The following is a 21,936-nucleotide window of genomic DNA, read 5'->3' on the forward strand; positions in this document are numbered from 1 at the left end:
TTCTTTTCTCAAGGTATTATACTAGTATTCTCATAAGGAGTGAGATTATTCTTACTTCTCGACATGAACGTTCCAAGGAGTACAGTTTTGATAAATTCCTAGCATTAAGAAATTTTGCATTCTTTAAATGATATCCTGTCTTTATTTCTGACTTTGTTTTTTTTGTAAAATAGCGTAATTAATGGAAATTTCCCCATAATTTGTAAATACAGCAAAAGACGACATGATTAATTTTGTTGCCTTATTTAGTAGTCGATCACTTAGGTTCCATCTTAATGTCAAGGCAGTGCCTGAGGACACCTACAGAACAAAATCTTTTTTTAAGGGGTGTTTCATTCCTGGTTTTTGAGATATCTATGCTACTTTGATCAATACTTTCTTGCTTTGTCTGATTAAAATGCTGGTGCATGGAAAAAATTACTTGTTGGAAGTTTTTTGCTGTCAGATCGACCTTTTTCACAGAAATAATTTGCTAACCTGGAAGCATCAGCAATGGTCTCCTATGAATCTATCAAAGCTAGTGTCAGTGTGGTTTTGCCAGTGTCTCAGTTTTGAGCCCATTAAACACCATGACAACATACCTGCAGTAGAATGTTATAACAATAGAACGCCAGATGTTATATGATGTCACAGTATGGACGTGAATGTTCTGTGCCTGATCTACTGAGTCCAGTCTGAGTATGGGTAAATGAGCTGTAATCGTGGTATACACCTACCTCACATCTGCATGCATCAAATGTTGCCAGCAAAGCAGAGTAGGCTTCCCTGTGCACCACCAACCAGCTTTTAGTCCTCTGCTGTGTCTACCTGGAGCCACAGCTGTTTGCGTTATGGAGGGCTTTAGCAAACCTGAGCCACATCTGCTCCTCCCTTACTGTGTCTACCGTGGTCATCGGGTATGGTGGGTCCACCTGTGCTCCTCTCTGTCTGTCTTCCTGGGAGGGCTGCTGCTCCTTTTACTCCTCAGGAGCTGCCACTTTGGCCTCAACACAGTTGGCACAGTACTGCCTGAATGGACGTGGAAACGTCAGGGAAAAGTGAGTGATAAAGATTCAATTTTCAGGTGTTTGCATACCTGTGTACTTAACTTGTATAATCATTCTCAGACCACAACCGCTAAAAAACATTTAAAGATAAGGCAAGGGCCTACGTTTGTGTAGTTAGTGGTCAATACTCCATATTTGTATGGATCTTATAAATGAAGCTGACCTTATGTCCATATCAGGCTATGTTGACCAACGTAAGTCTGAGCTCCGCTTTGAAAGAATGGGCAGTGAAGGTCATTTCTGCCCAGCATCTCTCAGGACAAATCCTGGTGGGTCATAGCTTCAACTGATGTTTTTGTTTTACCAATAAACCTCAAACACTGTAATGTATGCTTTACTGCAATGCTCTCAAATACATTCCTTTTGATCAAATGTTTTGCTCTCTACCTGTCTCCTGTTGGTGTGTCAAGATGGTTATTTGTTTTTGCTTCAACACTGGATCATTCATACTGTATCTACTCCAAACACCAGAGTAAGTGATTTTGCCATTGTCTGGGTTATTCCGAGAGGGAAATGTAGGCTAATTTCTCTCACATCCCATCTCTTTCAGACCTGTTGAGTATTGCATAGAGAAGCATGGCATTGCATCTCTTATAGATCTGATCTTCAACATTATCCATCTTCTTCATTTTGGACTCAGGGTGAGTGAGTCCTCAACGCCTTCCACCTTTTGCACTGAAAAAAAAAAAAAAAAAAAATCCACAGTTTATCAACATATTTTGTTTTCTGGGACATTGATTGTTCACCAGTGTACATTCTCCTAACAGTTTCTTGCAGCACAGGATCTGCTTCAGTTCTGGGTGGAAACGAAGACTCTGGTAGATTTCATAACCATTCCTCCATCCTTCATCATGCTCTTCACACGTCGAGCATGGATAGGTGAGGTGTAGTCTTTTTGGCAGAACGCCAGAACAACAATGTGAACAATATACGTTTTTAATGGTTTCTTTATTGGCTACTGACCACCAGGGCCACCAAGTTTATACACCTGTCAGTCATAGTGTTGCACAATGCAGCGATACTAGAAAGGTATTGCAATCCATTTTATTAGCACAGATGCATTTAGAATGGTATTTTAATCAGGTTTTAATAAAAGCCATATTTTTTATCTTTTTTTCTAAGGAAAGTTCCAGGTTCTCTTGTCTAGGTATATTCGATTACTGATGGTTTTGCCGTGGTATCATTTCAGTATTGCGATTAAGATAATTAGGCATAGTATCATATCAAAGTCATAATTTTGTTATAATTTAGTTAGTTTTAGCTTTGCCTGCCTGTGGTAATTTTCTCAACTTTTTCATTGTTCCATTCCATGCATTCTCCTCCACCTCATGTCTCCTGCAGGACTAAGATTCATCAGGGCACTGAACATCCTAGAGCTTCCATTGATCCTGCAAATACTTGGCATACTCAAGAGCAAGTATGTGTGTGAGCACAAGCCAGAGATCAGAACTAGATTTAAATTTCCTCACCTCACACATGTGTAACCACCACTTTCTCTCTTCTTTATTTAACAGCACATCTCTAAAGCTGTCCCGCCTTATTGGCATTATCGTAGGAACTCTCCTCACCTCTGCTGGGCTCATCCATCTGGTATGTCATCAAGCAGTAGCACGTTTAACTCCTCGGAATTGCAAATGCAATTCAAATGGATTTAAACTAGTGTCATTTTGGACAGACAAAAGATGCACTGTGGTAGTTACAGTGTTTCTCGATTGGTAAGATGCACTTAATGAAACTGGGATCCACTTGATCTTTATCTTCACTTTCTGATCAGAGCAGATGTCATCGCTTGCAAATGTGTTAACCATGTCATTGTTTTTACGCCCTTTTTCTAAAACATTTAAACTACTGGATTAGCTGTTTTGACATAACGGTAAACATCTATTAACAGCTTACAGATATTGCTTGCATAATTACGAACCTCTAATGTCTGTGTGTGAAACTCCTTTGCACAATTCTTCAGTCACTCTTTATCCTTAATAATAACACCTCAGAGCTGATATTTGCAAGCATGGATCAGAGAGGACAAAAGCAGAGTAATCATGAAAAAGTATTGGTTATTTCTTAAAGAAGGATTCAGATGTTTACTTGAGGTCTATGTCAAAGAAAACTGGCATTTAATTTGTACTTGAATGTACACATTTGCCTAGTCATCTATACTTTATGTAACAGACACCAGTTGTGCAGTTGTCCATAATCTTTGCTATTTGTCTTTCATTGCATGTCTCATGACAGTTTGAGAGCTCAGGTGACCCCTGGCTGGATTTTCGTAATAAGGCACCTCTCAGCTACTTCAACTGCATCTACTTCCTGGTTGTCACCATGTCATCAGTGGGTTATGGCGATGTGAACATGAACACTGTGCTGGGTCGCCTTTATGTCACAGTCTTCATTGCAATTGGCCTGGTAAAACACACACACACACACACACACACACACACACACACACACACACACACACACACAAACACAAACACACACACACATGCAAACATCACTCTCTTGTCTTACCCAACTCAGATAAATTTCTGTACTACTGGAGTGTTACTGACCATCTACCCTCCCCCCCTCACACACACTCTCTATAGGGCTTGTTTGCTACCTTCGTCCCAGAAGTTGTTGAGATCGTAATAAACAGGGAGAGATTCGGTGGGAGATATAAAGATGAAGGAAGACTGTACGGCTCGCCACATCATACAGCATGATACACCACACAGTGTATCAATACACAGATTCAAATGAGATATACAGTATATACATTTGGAATGATTAGAAGAGTTATTTCATGGTGGTGCGGAGTCTAATGGTGTATTGTATTTGCATTAGGCATGTAGTGGTGTGTGGCCACATCACTCTGGCTAGTGTCTCAGCATTCATGAGAGAGTTTCTCCATGAGGACAGGGGAGACGTTAATATCCGGGTGATTTTCTTGGGGAAGTGAGTATGACAGCGTTATGATGGAATAAGAAATTTATATTAAACATGTTATTGTTAAAGGTAATTAAATTAAATATATTCATCAATGTATTTCACATACACCACTACCAGTGGATCACATGCCTCAAAGTGCTTTTCAGAACTCAAATTGGTCATTTATCTATAGAACTTCCGTAACTCACTGTTTTACATGCTTTCTCTTTTACATTTGCCTTTTTTCCAGCTTTTGCCCTGACCAAGAATTGGAGGCTTTCTTCAACAGGTGGTTCATGCATGTTGCCTTCTTCCAAGGCTCTGTTTTAAAGCAGAAAGACCAGGAGAGAGTGATGGTAATGGGCCCTGCACGCACGCATGAATATACTGTGCTTACATACTGTATGAAAATATATACGTATACATATACGGTATCTCAGAAAAGTGAGTACACCCCTCACATTTCTGCAAATATTTTATTATATCATTTCATGGGACAATACTGAAGAATTGACACTTTGATACAATGTAAAGTAGTGAGTGTACAGAGTGTATAACCGTACATTTGCTGTCCCCTCAAAATAACTCACAGTGTTTAATGTCTAAACCGCTGGCAACTAAAGTGAGAACACCCTAAGTGAAAATGTCCAAATTGTGCCCAAAGTGTCAATATTTTGTGTGGCCACCATTATTTTCCAGCGCTGCCTTAATCCTCTTGGGCATGGAGTTCACCAGAGCTTCACAGGTTGGCACTGGAATCCTCTTCCACTCCTCCATGACGACATAACAGAGTTGGTGGAGGATAGAGACCTTGCGCTCATTCACCTTCTGTTTGAGGATGCCCCACAGATGCTCAATAGGGTTTAGATCTGGAGACATGCTTGGCCAGTCCATCACCTTTACCCTCATCTTCTTCAGCAAGGCAGTGGTCATCTTGGAGGTGTGTTTGGGGTTGTTATCATGTTGGAATACTGCCCTGCGGCCCAGTTTCTGAAGGGAGGGAATCATGCTCTGCTTCAGTATGTCACAGTACATGTTGGCATTCATGGTTCCCTCAATGAACTGTAGCTACCCAGTGCCAGCAGCAGTCATGCAGCTCCAGACCATGACACTCCCACCACCATGCTTGACTGTAGGCAAGACACACTTGTCTTTGTACTCCTCACCTGGTTGCGGCACACACGTTCGACACCATCTGAAACAAATAAGTGTATCTTGGTCTCATCAGACCACAGGACTTGGTTCCAGTGATCCATGCCCTTAGTCTGGGAAGACAGCCATACAGTCCAATTTGATGCAGTGTTGTGCAATCTGAGCACTGACAGGCTGACCCCCACCCCTTCAACCTCTGCAGCAATGCTGGCAGCACTCATACATCTATTTTCCAAAGACAACCTCTGGATATGACTGGATATGAGCACATGCACTCAACTTCTTTGGTCGACCATGGCGAGGCCTGTTCTGACTGGAACCTGTCCTGTAAAACCACTGTATGGTCTTGGCCACCGTGCTGCAGCTCAGTTTCAGGGTGTTGACAATTTTCTTATAGCACCGTAGGCCATCTTCATGTAGAGCAACAATTCTTTTTTTCAGATCCTCAGAGAGTTCTTTGCCATGAGGTGCCATGTTGAACTTCCAGTGACCAGTATGAGAAAGTGTGAGAGCGATAACACCAAATTTAACACACCTGCTCCCCATTCACACCTGAGACCTTGTAACACTAATGAGTCACACCGGGGAGGGCTAATTTGGCCCAATTTGGACATTTTCGCTAAGGGGTGTACTCACTTTTGTTGTTTGTTGCCAGCGGTTTAGACATGAATGGCTGTGTTTTGAGCTATTTTGAGGGGACAGCAAATTTACACTGTTATACAAGCTGTACACTGACTACTTTACATTGTAGCAAGGTGTCATTTTTTCAGTGTTGTCCCATGAAAAGACATAATACAAATATTTACAAAAATATGAGGGCTGAACTCACTTTTGTGAGATACTGTAACTGACTGCCATTTGTGTTTTCATTTGCCCATTTCCATTTGTTTTCTTGTTCAGCTGAATAAAGCAAGTGCTTGCTTGATTCTATGTGATAGAACTACAACAGACCCACACAATGAGGATGTCACCAATCTCATGAGGTAAAATATTTTCTTTCTTATTCCTTCTCTCGTTCCCTGACATATTATTTAATTAGTGTTATCTGTAAATTGACGTGTGTAATCACATATCAATTTTGACACCAGGGTGATCTCCATTAAGCAGTACTGCCCCAACACCAGAGTCATTGTGCAGATGTTGAAACACAACAGCAAGGTGGGATTAGCATACAGCAGTCAAACTATGAGCATAGTACCCATCTCACAGGTCTCATCTCCACACCTTCTACAGCTCCAACAGCTCTAGACACCTCCACACTCCTCCAACATCTCCACACACCTTCTTACACCTTCAACACCTTGTTACGCCTGGATGTTAAAATGCCTAGGGGCATATGGCTGCGTAACTAGTTAACTTAAATAAAAGGAAAATAATAAAACACAAGGACGTAAATGGTTGAGATGACCGGTTTATTGATAAATCAAAATAAAAGTTCAAACAGACAATCACACCAAAAGTATGAAGACGGCTAGGCCTAAACCAAATAGTAACAAACACATAAACATACAAACACTAACCCTACTGGGGGTAGTTTTGCCGAATCCAGCACACCCTGGCCACACTAGGCCAGTATTTTGCTACATCGTAGCCACTCTCTCCACTGAGAGTAATTGCCGCACTCGGCACACACTACTGTAGTAATCTAAAAATGAGCAGGTAAAGATCACACAGCATGACAACAGCTCATTACAATACACAACATAAAAAAATACACACAGCCATCCACGGCTCTCACACAACAGTGGATGCTGGCGGGCTCAAAGGCACTGAACTAATGCCATCTTGGGTCTTTTAAGGGCTGTCCAATCAACCCCAATTAGGAACTCCCTTTCCGGCAATCAGCAGTAGGTGGGACCTAAACAAGGGCAAAGGCAAAACACAGGCAGACGGCCAAAACACACTAAGACAGACGGCCGTAACAACCTCCACACACCTTCAACATCTCCACACGTCTCCAAACACCTTCTTACACCTTCAACACCTCCACACAGCTTCAACATCTCCACACACTTCCATACATCTCTATACACACCTCCAAAATCTCCACAAATCTCAAACTCCTCCACACATCTCCAGCAATCTCCAACATTTCCACACATCTTCACACACCTCCAACACCTCTACACACCTTCAACATCTCCACACATCTCCACACATTTTCCTCACATCTCCACACCATATCTCTTCTCACTTTGGCACCCTCACATCACCAGGCTTACCTGCAGAATGTGTCCAACTGGGAGTGGAGCCTGGGCGACGACGTCATCTGCCTGTCCGAGCTCAAGCTGGGCTTCATGGCTCAGAGCTGCCTGGTGCCAGGAATCTCCACGCTCCTGTCCAACCTCTTCAGCATGGAGGGCTCAGTGGAGGTCAGTGGACACTGTCCTGAGGAACAACCTTGGAGGCAAAATGACATCTTGTAATGTGATTCTACACATCTACACAGTCACAGATACAATTAAAACAAAGTTCCTGGCCTTTCAAAGGCCCCAAAAAATCTAGTGCTGACTTTAAATGTAGGATTGCATGTTTAGCATTTTTGACAATGAGGCTACCACAGTGGGCTCACAATATTTCACCAGCTGTTGATTTGAAGGCTGTAAACTTGCTTTGGAAATTATTCTGAAATCATGTGTGACATATTACTACATTGCAGTGTGTCTCACCCTGACGTTCTTGCTTTTTCAGAAAGAAGATCATTCTTGGCGGAAGCTTTATAAAGAGGGCATGTACATGGAGATTTACACTGAATACCTCTCCAGCACTTTCACAGGTCTCTCATTTGCAGAAGCCTGCAAGTAAGTGTTAGTTTAGTTGATTTTAAAGTAGCTGGCTATTGTAGCTGTTGGCTGCAGCAACTCGAGATAGGTAGCAACGATTTTCTTTACCGACAGTACTCGCTTTCCTCGAGAAACAGGCATCTGCGTGAAAGATATCTGGAGCTCTCCTTTAAGTGACTGACCTGAGAACAGAGTTGCCAGGGCCCCTCTGTTTCATAGTTCTTCTCACTCCACAGATTGTGTTTCCTGAAGCTGCAAATGATTCTGATTGGGATAGAGTATCAAAGCGGGGAGGAGGAGTTCTGGTGAATGTCAATTCAATTATTTCACAAAATCATTTGATGTTTTTGGTTACATACCCTACACTTATTTTTTCTTGATATAATCATGTTGAATGTCAATATTGGTCTTTTTTGTCAGTGTTTTAGTGAATCCCCCGAGCCATATCAAGATTAAGCACAAGACCCTGGGCTTCCTCATTGCAAGCGATGCAGCAGACGCACGTAGGTACGGCTTCCTTCCCGCTTGTGTGTCCGTATGTGAGTAGACATTTGTGTGTGTGTGTGTGTGTGTGTGTGTGTGTGTGTGTTTGTGTGTGTGTGTGAGTGTCTGATCGTGCATGTTTGTATTATGTGAGTGAGAAAGTGAGCATAAACTTTGTCACATATTATGGTACATTTAATCAATTATGGCACATGGAATATGTATGCATTTATTCAGACTGACTCTGTATGTTTGTATTTTTCCTATTATAGAGCCAGTTTTTATTGTTGCATTTGCCACAGTGACATTGATGATATCTCCAGAATGAAACCATGCAAGTGTGTGGATGGTAATGCCCTTGCTCATGTACACTTTTCAACCACTAGGTGGCAAACTCAGAACACTTTCCCCAATCTTTAGACAGAACCTGCTGTTGTGATTATAGCTTTTAGAAAGCCTTTTACTATTGCCTATTGTTTTGTGCTTGAGCACACAATCTGCTGTTGATTTATGTCTTTCATAAACTAATGGATTTTCACCAGTTTCCATATCCTCATCTTCACTCCTGAGCATTAGACAGCCATCATTGGGAGTTCTCCCCTGGTAAGTCCTGAGGGCAGACCAAACAAGCAACTAGGCATTATAAAATTAGCCAGGACTGATATATTTCCATTTAGACTCTTATAAAGTTGCTTAAAATGTTTGTTTGTGGGTGTGTTTGTAGTGTATCAAAGGGAGGGGTGAAGAAGAGTCATGGCAGTTCTGAAATTGCATTATTACTCTTGGTGGATAGGACAGGATTATTACCCTTCCACATCAACAGCATACATGCATCCACATGCATGTATGCACATAATGCATGTGGATGCATTATGGACAATGACATCCTGTCATAGTCATTGTCAATGGCATCCTGTCATAGTCATTGGGCAGCCGTGGCCTACTGGTTAGCGCTTCGGACTTGTAACCGGAGGGTTGCTGGTTCGAACCCTGACCAGTAGGCTGAAGTGCCCTTGAGCAAGGCACCTAACCTCTCACAGCTCCCCGTACGCCGCTGTTATTGCAGGCAGCTCACTGCACCGGGATTAGTGTGTGCTTCACCTCACTGTGTGTTAACTGTGTGCTGAGTGTGTTTCACAAATTCACGGATTGGGATAAATGCAGAGACCAAATTTCCCTTACAGGATCAAAAGAGTATATATACTTATACTTATACTTACTAGTCATCCTGAGCTAGATCCCAGCCGAGAGCAGTGTGGAGCTGGCCGACAGACAGACAGACAGGCAGACAGACAGACAGACAGGCAGACAGGCAGGCAGACAGACAGGCAGACAGACAGGCAGACAGGCAGGCAGGCAGACAGGCAGGCAGGCAGACAGGCAGGCAGATAGGCAGGCAGAGGCTGGATTGACAGGCTGATGAATGGGTGCTGCTCCCCCAGCCGTCCCCATTCGCAAACCGGGCATTAATATTGGGAGAAGCTGTCAGTGGAGAGAGGGGCACGTCAGCGGATGAGTTAGCGGGCAGATTAGAAGTGAAATCTATCAAAGTCCCGTCCCACCCTGCTCCTGCCTCGCCGCCACGTCCACGGCCTCTCAGCGCACTGTCTCAACTTTCACTGCTCTTTCCCTGTGTCTCTGTCTCTCATTTTGGTTTCTGTTTCTGCCTCAGTTTTCAGTCTTTAGTCCTCTCTGACACTTTTCCAAGCACTGCATGCTGTCTACAAGCTAATGTTAGATGTCAGCCTGTCAGTCGTCTACTGGCATACTCTGTCTTTGACTTCTAATGTTTACAACTGTGCCGTTGTTTGTGTGACAGCTGGGATGATGTTTACACAAGTTATTTTGGGTCACAAAGCTGAGCTCCTCTGCCAGTGTTATGAAATGGATCAACTTCTTGTAAACTCCTACTTTTTTGTTTATTGTTCCCCACATTTTGTTTATTTTGGATGTCCGATTTGTTCTGTCTTGCTGGGCAACATTTCATATTCCTCTCTTCGCAATCCATCATACTGGTATTATCTGTGGACACAGACATTTTTGTAGTTGTGCACTAGACAAGGCAAGGCAAGGCACGTTTATTTAAATGACATATTTCACACATGAAGGCAATTCAATGTGCTTTACACCATCGGAGAGTAGAGGGTAACAAGCAGTAGTAAGTAAAAGCAGGAAGGACAACATAAACAATAAAAAAGAAATAGATCAATAAATTAAGTTTAAAATGTTAAAAGATAAATAAAAAGTTATAACACACATCATAAAAGTCATAAAATACATAATTAAAATACAAAATACAGTTTAAATAATAATTTAAAAGGTTAAAAAGAAAAATAGAAAACATATAAAACAAAAAAAAAAAAAAAAACAGTAAAAGTTGTAAATAAAACAATAAAAGTCGTAAAATAAATAATTATGCATAAAACACAGAGGGGAGTCGGTTTAAAATATAGAAGACAAATATGAATACATATAAATATAAATATAAACAATGAAAGGGTACAGGCCTCCTGTCTTGAATCCTCCACACTACACAAGCTGGTTTGGGTGACACAGCCCCACTGCTTCAGCACTGTGGTTAAAAGCCTGTTTGTGATTTTTTTGTTTTTCTTGCCAAGCCTGGAACAGGAGGACGGTGAGTATGTCTCGGAGCCTTTGGAGAGTGAAGAGGTGATGCTGGACTCCACTGGGATGTTCCACTGGTGCAACCCCATCTCACTAGAGGACGTTTCACTGGTAAACATACCCGCACAGGCCACAGTCATTAAACATTTAGCATCAAGTTCTGCATTGTTCAACATATACAGCTCTGGAAAAATTTTAGAGACCACTGCACATTTTTCTGATGATATCTAATGGTTGCTGAGTGACATTTGAGTTGACAGTCATATTTAAAATTAAGAGACCACTGCACATTTGAATATAACAATACTACTGCAATAAATAGCCTAACTCATTGCAGTAATGTCACAATGAGGTTAGCAACAGAAGGTATGAACCGTGGAGGTCAGTTCTTCATTTTGTCCAGAGCTGTATCTGTTAATTTATGAAAATCGTAATTTTGGTTCAGCAGATGTTTAGATTTTTACCAAAAATGTACATTTTTACTTGGCAACTTTTTGTTCGATCCCATATGGAAAACCAAACTTGACAAGCCGTACAGAAAGTATGTGTTTAAACATCAATGTGTTCCTATTGATCTTGTTATCACTGATTAGTTGAGTGTGTGCTTATGTTTCTGCTTATTAAGCTGCTGTATGTCAGTGTGTGTGTGTGTGTGTAGTGTGTGTGTGTGTGTGTAGTGTGTGTGTACATGTACACATGTGTGTGCGTGCAGGTGTGTATCTACATGTGTTTGTGTCTTGTGTGTGTGTGTGTGTGTGTGTGTGCTTGGTGTGCACACGGTATGTCTACTTACCATCCTGCACATGGTTGACCCTCCCCAGACCAGAGAGAGGGCGTCGGTGCTGCCCCTGTGGCAGCATGTGGTGGTGTGTCTGTTTGGGGACGAGAAGTCCAACCTGCTGGGGCTGGGCGACTTCATGATGCCGCTTAGGGCCAGCAGCCTCACCACCCCTGAACTCAAGACCGTTGTATTTCTTGGAGACCCCAACTACTTCAGAAGGGAGTGGCCCAACATCCAGTACTTTCCCAATATCTACTTCCTACCTGTGAGTGTGTGTGTTTGTGTTTATTGGTGTGTGAGAGTGTGTGTGTGTGTGTGTGTGTGTGTGTGTGTGTGTGTCTGTAACCTTCTTCTTGCCTTCTCTTCTACTCCCACTCCATTTCCTTTCCTCTTGCCCTTCACTCTTTTATGTTCCACTTGTTTCTCTCCCACTTTCCATTAATCCAACCCTCCACCGCTCTCTCCCTCGCTTTCTCTCCCTCGCTTTCTCTCCCTCCCCTCTCTCTCTCTCTCTCCTCTGCCCCCACTCTCTCCCTGTGGGCGCTGGCAGGGCTCACCTCTGTGCACGGCCGACCTGCGGGCGGTGCGGGTGGAGACCTGTGCCATGTGTGTGGTCCTCAGCACCTTCAGCAACCCCAACCACCTCGAGTCATCCATGCAGGACAAGGAGACCATCCTGTCCTGCGTCAACCTCTTCCACACACGCTTCACCCGTGAGCCCACCCGGCCCCAGGGCCTACACGGCCGCCGCAGCAGCTATGGCTTCCCAGGTGGGTCCAGGGACGGATTATGAACTTTCGGGCCCCTGGGCCCAGATTTGTTAAGGTCCCCCGACTAATTGTCGCATATGTGTGTGTGTGTGGGTGGGGGGGGGTTGGGGGGTCCTCCCCCTAAATTTTCTGTATTCTGGTGCATTTTGGGGATGGTCAATACTAAATTCAATCAGATTCATAGCCTACATCCTGATGTGTTGATATTGAGGCAATGATTCCATGCAAAGGCTTGGGCTTCAGGGCGCCCTGACCCCTTGGGCCCCTGGGCCTGGGCCCGGTAGGCTCGTGCAGTAATCCATCCCTGGGTGGGTCTCTCTCGGCCAATGCCAAGATATTCGTGGGCTGGTGTGTGTCATTTTGAGAGGATGAGAGGGAGTGTGAGAGGATATTTTAAGAGCGTGTGCTGAACTTGTGTGTCAGGTATTTTTGAGGAAGCATTGCTGCGTTATGGCATGGCCACTATAGTAAAACTAAAGTATGAGTGTAGCACTGTAGAGGACACAATGTCATGCAGATTCCAGATTGTGGCTAGCTGGATGTATTGTTATGTGATTTGTTAATGGCCCTCCTAAGGCCATTTTAAGCATTTTAATTCAGCGTCGTCAAAATTGTTAGAAGTAAGTTATGCACTTGTATGTACGTTTTTCTGAGTTGGCCAAATGAAGTTCCCAGGTCCACCTCACCCCAGTGCAACACGCTGTATTTCGGTGGGCATGGTAACCAGTACTGTTTGGGTGGGACAGCTGTTACCGCTGCATGTGTGGTGGAGAGTGTCACGGTGTGGTGGTTTACGAAAGTGCAGTTGAGGTGACACGGTGGGATTTTGGAAGCTTTGAGACACTGGAAAGAAGAGCGGAAAGAAGACGTGCGGGCTGGCGATTGTAGCGGAGCTAGCCCGTGGGATTCCACACCGGCGTGCCCACGCCGTGTGTGAGCTAACCGCTCGTGCGACAGCCTGTCGAATGGGCTGACAGAAAATAAACACTTTACAGTAATTAACCTTGACAGGCTCAATGTGCCGCCAGCAGCCGAAATGTGCTAATGATACAATAAATCCATAATTAAGACACGCTGTCTGTCTGCTAAGAGCGACAGCGACCGGGCAGCAGCCTGCGAGGAAGAAGGAAGATGACTGAGGGAGACGTGTATTTTGATTAATAGACTTGGGAAATTAAATATTAATGGAGCATGGGGTTGCATATCACTGTTTGTAGAATTGAAGTTTATGTTTTAGCTGAAAAACGGTAGTCATTAACTTTACACAATTAGTATGGTGCAATATTATTACATATCCATGTACGTTAATGTTCTTGTATTTGTAGTTTTTATGTGTGTTCTCTGATACATTGCAGGACCTCGGCTACTAGAAGCCTCGCCACCTCCTCCAAAGAAAGGAACCACAGTTCCTCTGCTGGTGGAGCTCGGTACTACGCTTTTGATCCGCTACACCACCTACATTTTGTACCACAAAAACATGGGATTATTGATGCCCTAGATGAAAGACTGACCTTGAGCTCTGGTTATGTATAATGCATTTATACACAGAGCCTGTGAAGCTGTAGATTTAGTTTCAAGCCCGTGCCTGTGTTTCTCTCAGCTCCCAGCCACAGCTAACCCCTTTCTCCCTTGTCTCTCCACAGTGAACACCTCCAACGTCCAGTTTGTGAGTGATGTGGAAGAGCTAAAGAGCTGCCCCGGTATGACTTTGACACAGGCGTTTGCTGTCGGCTCAGTGTTCTCCATGGACCTGCTGGACTCTCTCATGGCGGCTGTATGTACCCTCTGCCTCTCCTCTCACTCTCCTCTCTCTTTCTCTCCTTTCCTCCACTCCACTCATTTATCATTCTTCTTGTTGCCTCTAAGCCTGTGCCCATAGTTCAGTTTTTACTGTCCCTGTGACTCACATAGAACATAGCTGAGACTTAGGGATACCTGTTCATACATTCATTATTACCGGTATGCAATCTAAACTACCTGCTGAACACATTTGTTTTTTGAGAATAAATTAAATAAATAAATTACATAAAGTTGTATATGTAAAATATATATATTTAAAATATTATATTTTTTTTTTAAAAAAAAAAAAACAACAACACTGCATCCCTCCTCCTCATTTCTCACAGACATACTTCAATGCCAACGTGTCCAACCTGATCAACACGCTGGTGACGGGCGGAGACACGCCCGCCCTGGAGGCCCAGCTGGCAGAGGACAACCATTTGCGCGAGGGCTGATATGAGCCCGCGACTGAATATGCTGCGCCAACGCTCCAAACTGGCACAGCTGCAGCTGGATGACGAACCCCTGTGCCGCCTGCGTGTAGGGCACCGCACTCTTCTCTAGGCCTGTAGAATGCACACAATGCACAGATACTGCTACTAGTGATACACAGATGCTAGTAAGAGTACTACTACTGATTTAACTGCAGTGAGGGAGGTCTGTAGAGTGCTACATGCAGGGTTGGAGGGTGTAGAGGGCTACGGGTCTTTATTCTTGTCTCCTGTAAGAATAAACATTATGTGGAGTAAGCTCTCTGGGTGAGTAAAATACTTTAAAAAAATATGCAACAGTTACCCCACTGAAGCTGCCCTTGTGAATGCTATAACTATATTAAACATTTCAGTGACACTCTCCACCAGTCCAGTAGGACTGAATCTGTTGGATGAGCTCCTTAGTAGCTTAGTACCATTTTTGGTCATAACAAAACTCGCATACAGCACCAGCAGGCTGGCTCTTGAAAAACACATCACCCTGATTTTCTTGAATGTAGTAGTAGTAGTATTGTTGCATGTTTGCTGAACAATATCATTGCACAGTTGCCATAAAAACACACATGGAGTTGGATTGCAATTATAGTTTTATTAGTATACTCAGTTCCATTACATATATACATTTCAGTGTTAACTGTTCGCTGAAACATTTATAGGCCACAGTTTACAACCACCTTTACTGCAATTGTATCCAATTCCAATGTAATTGTTTAGACAGCATTGTAAATGTTCATTGTAAATGTCACATTCAGTCATTCAGCAAATCTTGTGCCTTGAATTAAGCACTTTAGTCTTGCTATGACTTTGTTTATATATGACATTGATTTGTTTTTGTTCTTCATTCCAGTGCCTCAAATACAAAGATTTGTTCGTCCAGGCTTTGGACTCACTGGAGATCCTGTGCTTTGGGCTCTACCGGCTGCTGGATCCTCCCAACCCTTTTATGAAGAGGTACGCCTGAGGTTTCCCACACTATTCAATCAAGTGTTTCAGTACCCCCTCACCCTAGCAGGGGTAGTGGTAGTGTAGTGTGTTAAGGAGCTGGGCAAGCACGCAGTAGTCTGAAAAGTTGTGGGTTCAATTCACGGTTTCTACCGTTGTGACCTTGAGCGAGGCACTTAACCCCAAGTTGCTCCAGGACCCTGTAATGTAATTGTCATTTAAATTGCTCTGAATAGAAGCATCTGCTAAATGAATAGATGTAAATGTAAATGTAGGTAAGTCAGTGGCAGACTGAGCCCTGAGCTGCCATGTTACGTCTGTGCCAGCTCAGGGTCTGCTTCAGAATCAGAGTCCCTTCTCCCCTTGAAGCCCATCCATACATGCCCCCCTATGCACATTCTATTACATCTTCACTAGATCATGTCTTGTGTCTTGTAGTCTCATTTCATCTTTTGGAAACTGTTCAGCTCAGGGACAATAGAATACATAGAAAAGGATGCATTCTACAGTCATTGATGTAGCTAGAGTTGCTAGCTAAACTGCCCCCCACCCCCCATCAGGTTTGTGATCACGACCCCCCCAGGGGACCTTGTCCTGGATCCTGCAGATAAGGTCTTCTGCTCAGTACCCTTCCACCAGAGCCACAAGCTTACGCGGCGGAGATCCCAAAGTCCCATCTAGACCCTCGGGTGGACGAGGTCAGAGTGGACTGTAGACCACAGCATGTGACCTCTACAGAGGTTTGGAAGAGAGACTACTGCCCTACTAAATTACGTTGCAAATAAAAAAAGAGCTGCAAGCAAAATACTTCCTATTTAGTTTGCTGATTTTACTTCGAAAATACACGTGAACTAACACAATTCCAGGACACTTGGAATGGTGTGTTTATATTTATGTTTTTTTGTGTGTGTGCATATTACCTGATGTAGCAAGTACAGTGGTTCATAACCATTACATTATTGGTTGTAAAATAGTATTTGTGTGGTGAAAAAGTTGCCCCAGAAAAAGGTCCATGCTACTACATGTCTACAACTGTACAACAGTAGGGATTGTGAGATATGACATTAATAGGCACATCGGACAGGTTCAAGTCAATCATGTGAGGCTTTGTGGGGGATTGAAAGTCTTGTCCATGGTTATTTGTTAGTTTGTATAGTGGAGGTAAGTGGGTATACATAACGCTTGCTAGTTTGTGTAATCTAACGCGCACGCGCGCGTGTGTGGGTGTGTGTGTGTGGGGGGGGGGGGGGTGTGGGTGTGTGTGTGTGGGTGGGTGTGTGTGTATGTGGGTGTGTGTGTGCGTGCGTGCGTGCGTGTGTGTGTCAGTGTCTGTCAGCAAGGGGAAGCTGAGTACTGACAGGTGTGTGTCACCCCATCAGCCTGCTGTCAGCACCACTGCAGAGACCAACAGCAGAGGACAGCGGCTGTCTGCCTTTGAGCCAGAGCTGTCTCCCTTACACACACACACACACACACACACACAGAGTGAGAGAAATAAACTCTCTGTCGCATACACTCATTTACACACACTTGCACAAAATCCCAAACCCACCCTCCCTTTTACAAACACACACACACACATGCACTCACACACCTGTCCATATGAACACACACTCAAACTTTCCCTCCCCTCAGTCCTCATCGTTCACACAGTCAGGGTCAAACTTATTTAGGTCAACGGAGGTCCTCTATACAGTTCCCACTCATTCCAGCCCAAACTTTGTTTACATAACACAGGTCTCTGTGTGTGGGTGTGGGTGCGTGTGTGTGCGGGTTGCATGCAAGTGTGTGTGTGTGTGTGTGTCTTATCCTCTACCTGAATAAAAAAATAACAGATTTCAGAGCATTTTGCCAATCCAGTGGAGGTCCTCTCCGTAGCCAGTGTTTATATAGCCCGGCAGTCAGGAGACAGAGTGATGTGCAAATCTGCAGTCTTTGAAAAGAGTAAAAAAAACAGGTCTTTTCTGACAGTGCTTCACGCTCAAGTTTTTCTCTCCTCACAGAGGAGACCGAACGATGACAGATTTATGGCAGAGATACACTGACAGAAAGGAGAGGGAGAGAGAGAAGAGAGGAGAGATGGAGTGATAGAGCAAGATGACAGTGGCAACAAACGAGGGAGGAGAGAGGGGTGTTGATGAAAGGGGAGTACAGGGGTGGGAAGATACGACTTGATGACAGCACGGTTCCCAGAACTCTGAGCATGGCACACACACACACACACACACACACACTCTCACACATCTCAGGCTCCCACTGTGGGGAGTCTCCACAACACACAGGCCAAGGACACACACTCAGCACCTTCTGTTCTAGAGACCTATATCTGTGTGAGTGTTTGTGTGAGAGCAGGTGTGTATCTGAGGTAGAGAAGGACAAGACATGGAGGTGAAATGATCATATTCGTCACTGGACGTTGCTCCGCTGTGTTTTATTTGTTCATGTATACATATTCTATGAGGCTTGTGTGTGTGTGTGTGTGTGTGTGTGTGCGTGCGCGCTCGTGACTGTATGCCTGTCCGAGATCTTAAGTGCAGCCGCCACTCATGGTGACATGCAGGGCTCTGACAGCGCCCGCTTACCCGTGTCACTCAACATTACACACACACTGCCAGCCGAGCAGAGAGGGGGAGCTGGCCTCCTGCTGTTTCCTCACACACACACACACACACACACACACTTTCTCTCTGTCTCTCTTTCTCTCTCTCTCTCACACACACACACACACACACACACACACACACACACACACACACACACACACTACACACACACACACACAAAACACATTCATCTTCTAGCACTCACAAAACTGCACATACACATAAATACATTTCATCTTCTAACAAAACTCACACACACACAGACAACATCAACCTACACACACACACATGCACACACACAAACACACACACACACACAGCCCTCTCAGTGATTCCTCTTGGTACAAACACTAACAAACAAGCATACAGTACACATGCAGAGACACACACCGATGCACAAAGCAAAGTGCAAAGCTGCAAACTTCTTTGTGCAATAATATACTGCTGATAGACACACAGCATCACTGTACTGCACTAACACAACCACCGTGGGATGCTGTACTGGGCTCCCCTGTACCTCTCCCTGATGTAATGTGGTGAGGGCTACATCTATATCTGCATCTCTATACAGTAAGTCTCGGCTCTTGCTTCACAGAGGCCACCCACTGTGTATAAACTTGTTTGACTCTATGCATTTTCCATGTGTGTGTTTGTTTAGACAGCAGATAGTGCTAGCTGTGTGTGTGTGTGTGTGTGTCAGAGTTTGTGTTGAGATCAGTGCAGGGGCGGAGAGAGCTTGCTGCTACACGAGCAAGACCACACAGCCCTATGGGTGTTGCTGGTGCCAGCTGTCAATCAAACTCAATCAGGGGTGACATTAGTGCTCTCAACTCAATTCCCCTCTGCTGTGCTGACACACGTGCGCTGACACACACACACACACATACACACTCGCACACACATACATACACACACACGTGCGCTGACACACATTCACACACATACACACACATCACACACACACACACACACACACATACACACACACACACACACACACACACACACTCGTGTGTGTGTGTGTTGTATTACGTACAGAACAAACATTTGTGAGTGTTTGGTGTTTTTTTTTATTTGGATGTGAGTGTGAGTGTGTGTGTGTGTGTGTGTGCGCGTGCTCTCGCGCGCCCTTGTGGTTGTGTGTGTGTGGGTGGCGGAGCAGAGAGAGAGAGAGAGAGAGACATGCTTGTGCCTGTGGTCAGTCCAAGGGCGCGGATTGGAGCGAAGGAGCGGAGTGCATGCCAGGCGGAGGTGGGCACTGAATCAGCCGCTCTGTCAGCGGCATAATGAGGGTGCCAGTGCGGCCCTCCACTCAGGAGGGTGAGTGACATTTATATGGGGCCCAGGTAGAGCTGGGTAAACACACCTCAAGAGCAGGAGAGAGGGAGAGAAAGGAGGGAGGGATAGAGGGAGGGGAAGAGACAGGTACTGATGAAGAAAGAGGGCTACAATTGTGTGTGTTTGTGTCGATCTTTCTGTCTGTCTGTCTGAACAAATGTGTGGGTGTGTACATAGTACTCCAACAGCAACCCAACCATAGCCGAAAGAGATTGATAGGAATCGTTGATGAAATGAAAGGGAGAGAGAGAGAAGGGGGGGGTGAAAAGAAAGAGTGAGGAGAGAGAGATAAAGTGTTGAGTGCAGATATCGCCCACGGAGCTCTCCTGCTGCGACTGCACACCTCTCAGTCTAATTGGGGCAGACAGGGCCCTCGACAGCCAGATGGGTGTGTGGGAAGGGGGGGGGGGGGGGGGATAGATAGATGTGGTGTCGGAGGAGAAGATACTCTATCATGGCCCACTCTGTCAGTGGGGATTCTGTTGCTCCTCTGAACGGCCATGACTTGAGGCGTGGGTGGTGGTGGTTGTGGAGGGTCAGACAGAAGTGGCAGCACTATACTGTGTAGTCCACAAGAAAAGGGTGAAGTGTGCTGTGCAGCTGCCATTTTAAGAGGCCAGTGCCAGTCGTGCCACGTGCAAGAGACGATATGCGAGGTTGGTACTGCCAACGCAGTCGGGCATCTACCAGATCAATAAATATGTCCTCTCGGATGATTCATTTGGGTGATTTTGATGCTTCCTTTATCGGCCCTCCGGTGCCCAGCAACTGGACTCAGTGAGACGATAGATTTATCTGCCTCAAACACGTTGCACTTGCCAAATGTTTTGACAATCCTGCCTTACACAGGTTTCATTGGCACAGTGCAGTTCCCCCAGAAAGCTTTGACATTTCCACCATCTCACCTTTTTTTTGCATAGTGGGCATTTTCAGCCAAGTGCACCATCTCCATCCGCTCCCCAGTGCTCTATCACCTTGGAGGTAATATTAAAATAAAGAAAAAAAGAGCCAAGACCTTTTAGAGCCAAGAGTGGCCAACCAGGTGCCTCATCTCTACTCTGCCCGTTGGCCGCCCATCTCAGAGGTCAGTGCCACTTTCGCCCGCGTGCCACTAATTTAGCCTCTAAAAGCAACACCACAGACTTCAGCATGACAGTTTCCCTTGGCCATCCGTGAGGAGTACGAGCAGGAAATGAGACTGATTCTGACTGGCATCTTATTTTGAAGGTGTCTCGCTGGCTCCGATGAGGACGCTGTGGTTACATTATGAGAAAACGGCCAGCGGCTAAGTAATCATCCACTGGTGACTGACGGCCTGCAGTGTTTATTAATGGAAGTAGCTGGCAGTTAGGAGATTAGTTATTTATTTCAAAATGACTGACTTGACATTCACACTCGAGGCATGTTTAAAGCGATGGTTCGGAATAATTTCACCCTAGGGTCCTTTGCACCATGAACCGAACCAAACACCCTGTCCTGCATGCATAAGAATGTAGATCCAGGAATGCACTAATATGTTGCATAACAACAATTATTAGTTAACACTAAGTTGTAAACACTTCGGAAAAAAAATATTAAAAACTGGATATACCAAAAAACGTTGATGTAATCGCTTCCTGCCAGGACTTTTACGGGCTTTTCCCAATCACAGAAGTAACGTCGACGCAGAAGTATAGTAGCAGTTAGTAGCATCCATCAGGCAAGTGTTATTTAAATAAACTCCTGGTGTATTTACAAACTTTTCAATGCCTCGTTTTATGAGTAAAGAACATAGTTGTACTACTGTAGAAGTTTCGTACCATTCAGGGCATTATTAGTGGGGTAATTTACGAGATAAAAGTTGGTACCATCACGATTGCAGAAACTCATTAGTTTCTGACAGCGCTACTCGACCAGGGTTCGATCAAGGGAAAACACGTTCTGGGAGGGTGTTTGGCTCGGGGTCATGGTGCAAAGGACCCTAGGGTGAAATTACTCCGAACCATCGCTTTAAGTAAAAGTCTAAGTGATCATGCTGCTCCGCTATCAACATTTGACCAGTTTGGTGAACATAAATTAAGAAAGTGATATTCTCAAATCAGTCTGTCATTGCTCACAACCAGTGCTCAGTAGAAGTCCTCTTTATTAATACAAATCTCTCTGGATTATTTAGGAGCTTTCCTCCACTCCTCAATGTGCTCATGGACTTTTACATCAAGTGTGTGTGGGTGTGAGAAAGAGTATGTGCATG

At 44.4% G+C, this 21,936-nt stretch overlaps 1 protein-coding gene across 1 annotated transcript; it reads left to right on the forward strand.

The window, feature by feature from the left end:
- The first annotated feature begins 673 nt into the window (after positions 1-673).
- On the forward strand, positions 674-16,559 carry LOC125294720 (calcium-activated potassium channel subunit alpha-1-like). Its single transcript, XM_048243676.1, has 27 exons — positions 674-1,037; positions 1,226-1,315; positions 1,457-1,518; positions 1,597-1,687; positions 1,814-1,925; positions 2,388-2,463; positions 2,561-2,636; positions 3,282-3,452; positions 3,635-3,723; positions 3,873-3,983; positions 4,207-4,312; positions 6,009-6,091; positions 6,197-6,266; positions 7,325-7,480; positions 7,800-7,909; positions 8,128-8,196; positions 8,312-8,398; positions 8,647-8,723; positions 8,917-8,977; positions 10,993-11,110; positions 11,821-12,045; positions 12,331-12,550; positions 13,906-13,977; positions 14,194-14,324; positions 14,677-14,872; positions 15,671-15,774; positions 16,326-16,559. The coding sequence occupies exons 1-25, from the start codon at positions 831-833 to the stop codon at positions 14,785-14,787; spliced, it is 2,781 nt and encodes a 926-aa protein (XP_048099633.1). The 5' UTR covers positions 674-830; the 3' UTR covers positions 14,788-14,872; positions 15,671-15,774; positions 16,326-16,559.
- The last annotated feature ends 5,377 nt before the right edge of the window (positions 16,560-21,936 follow it).

The sequence above is a fragment of the Alosa alosa genome, chromosome 5 (assembly GCF_017589495.1).
Source record: "Alosa alosa isolate M-15738 ecotype Scorff River chromosome 5, AALO_Geno_1.1, whole genome shotgun sequence".
Lineage (NCBI taxonomy): Eukaryota > Metazoa > Chordata > Actinopteri > Clupeiformes > Clupeidae > Alosa > Alosa alosa.

Bases quoted from the DNA above. Each gene is read 5' to 3' on its own strand.
- LOC125294720 (XM_048243676.1), top strand. From the start codon at position 831: ATGGAGGGCTTTAGCAAACCTGAGCCACATCTGCTCCTCCCTTACTGT. The intron at 6,267-7,324 runs GTGGGATTAGCA...TCACATCACCAG, and splicing joins TGTTGAAACACAACAGCAAG to GCTTACCTGCAGAATGTGTC. The intron at 12,551-13,905 runs GTGGGTCCAGGG...GATACATTGCAG, and splicing joins CAGCAGCTATGGCTTCCCAG to GACCTCGGCTACTAGAAGCC.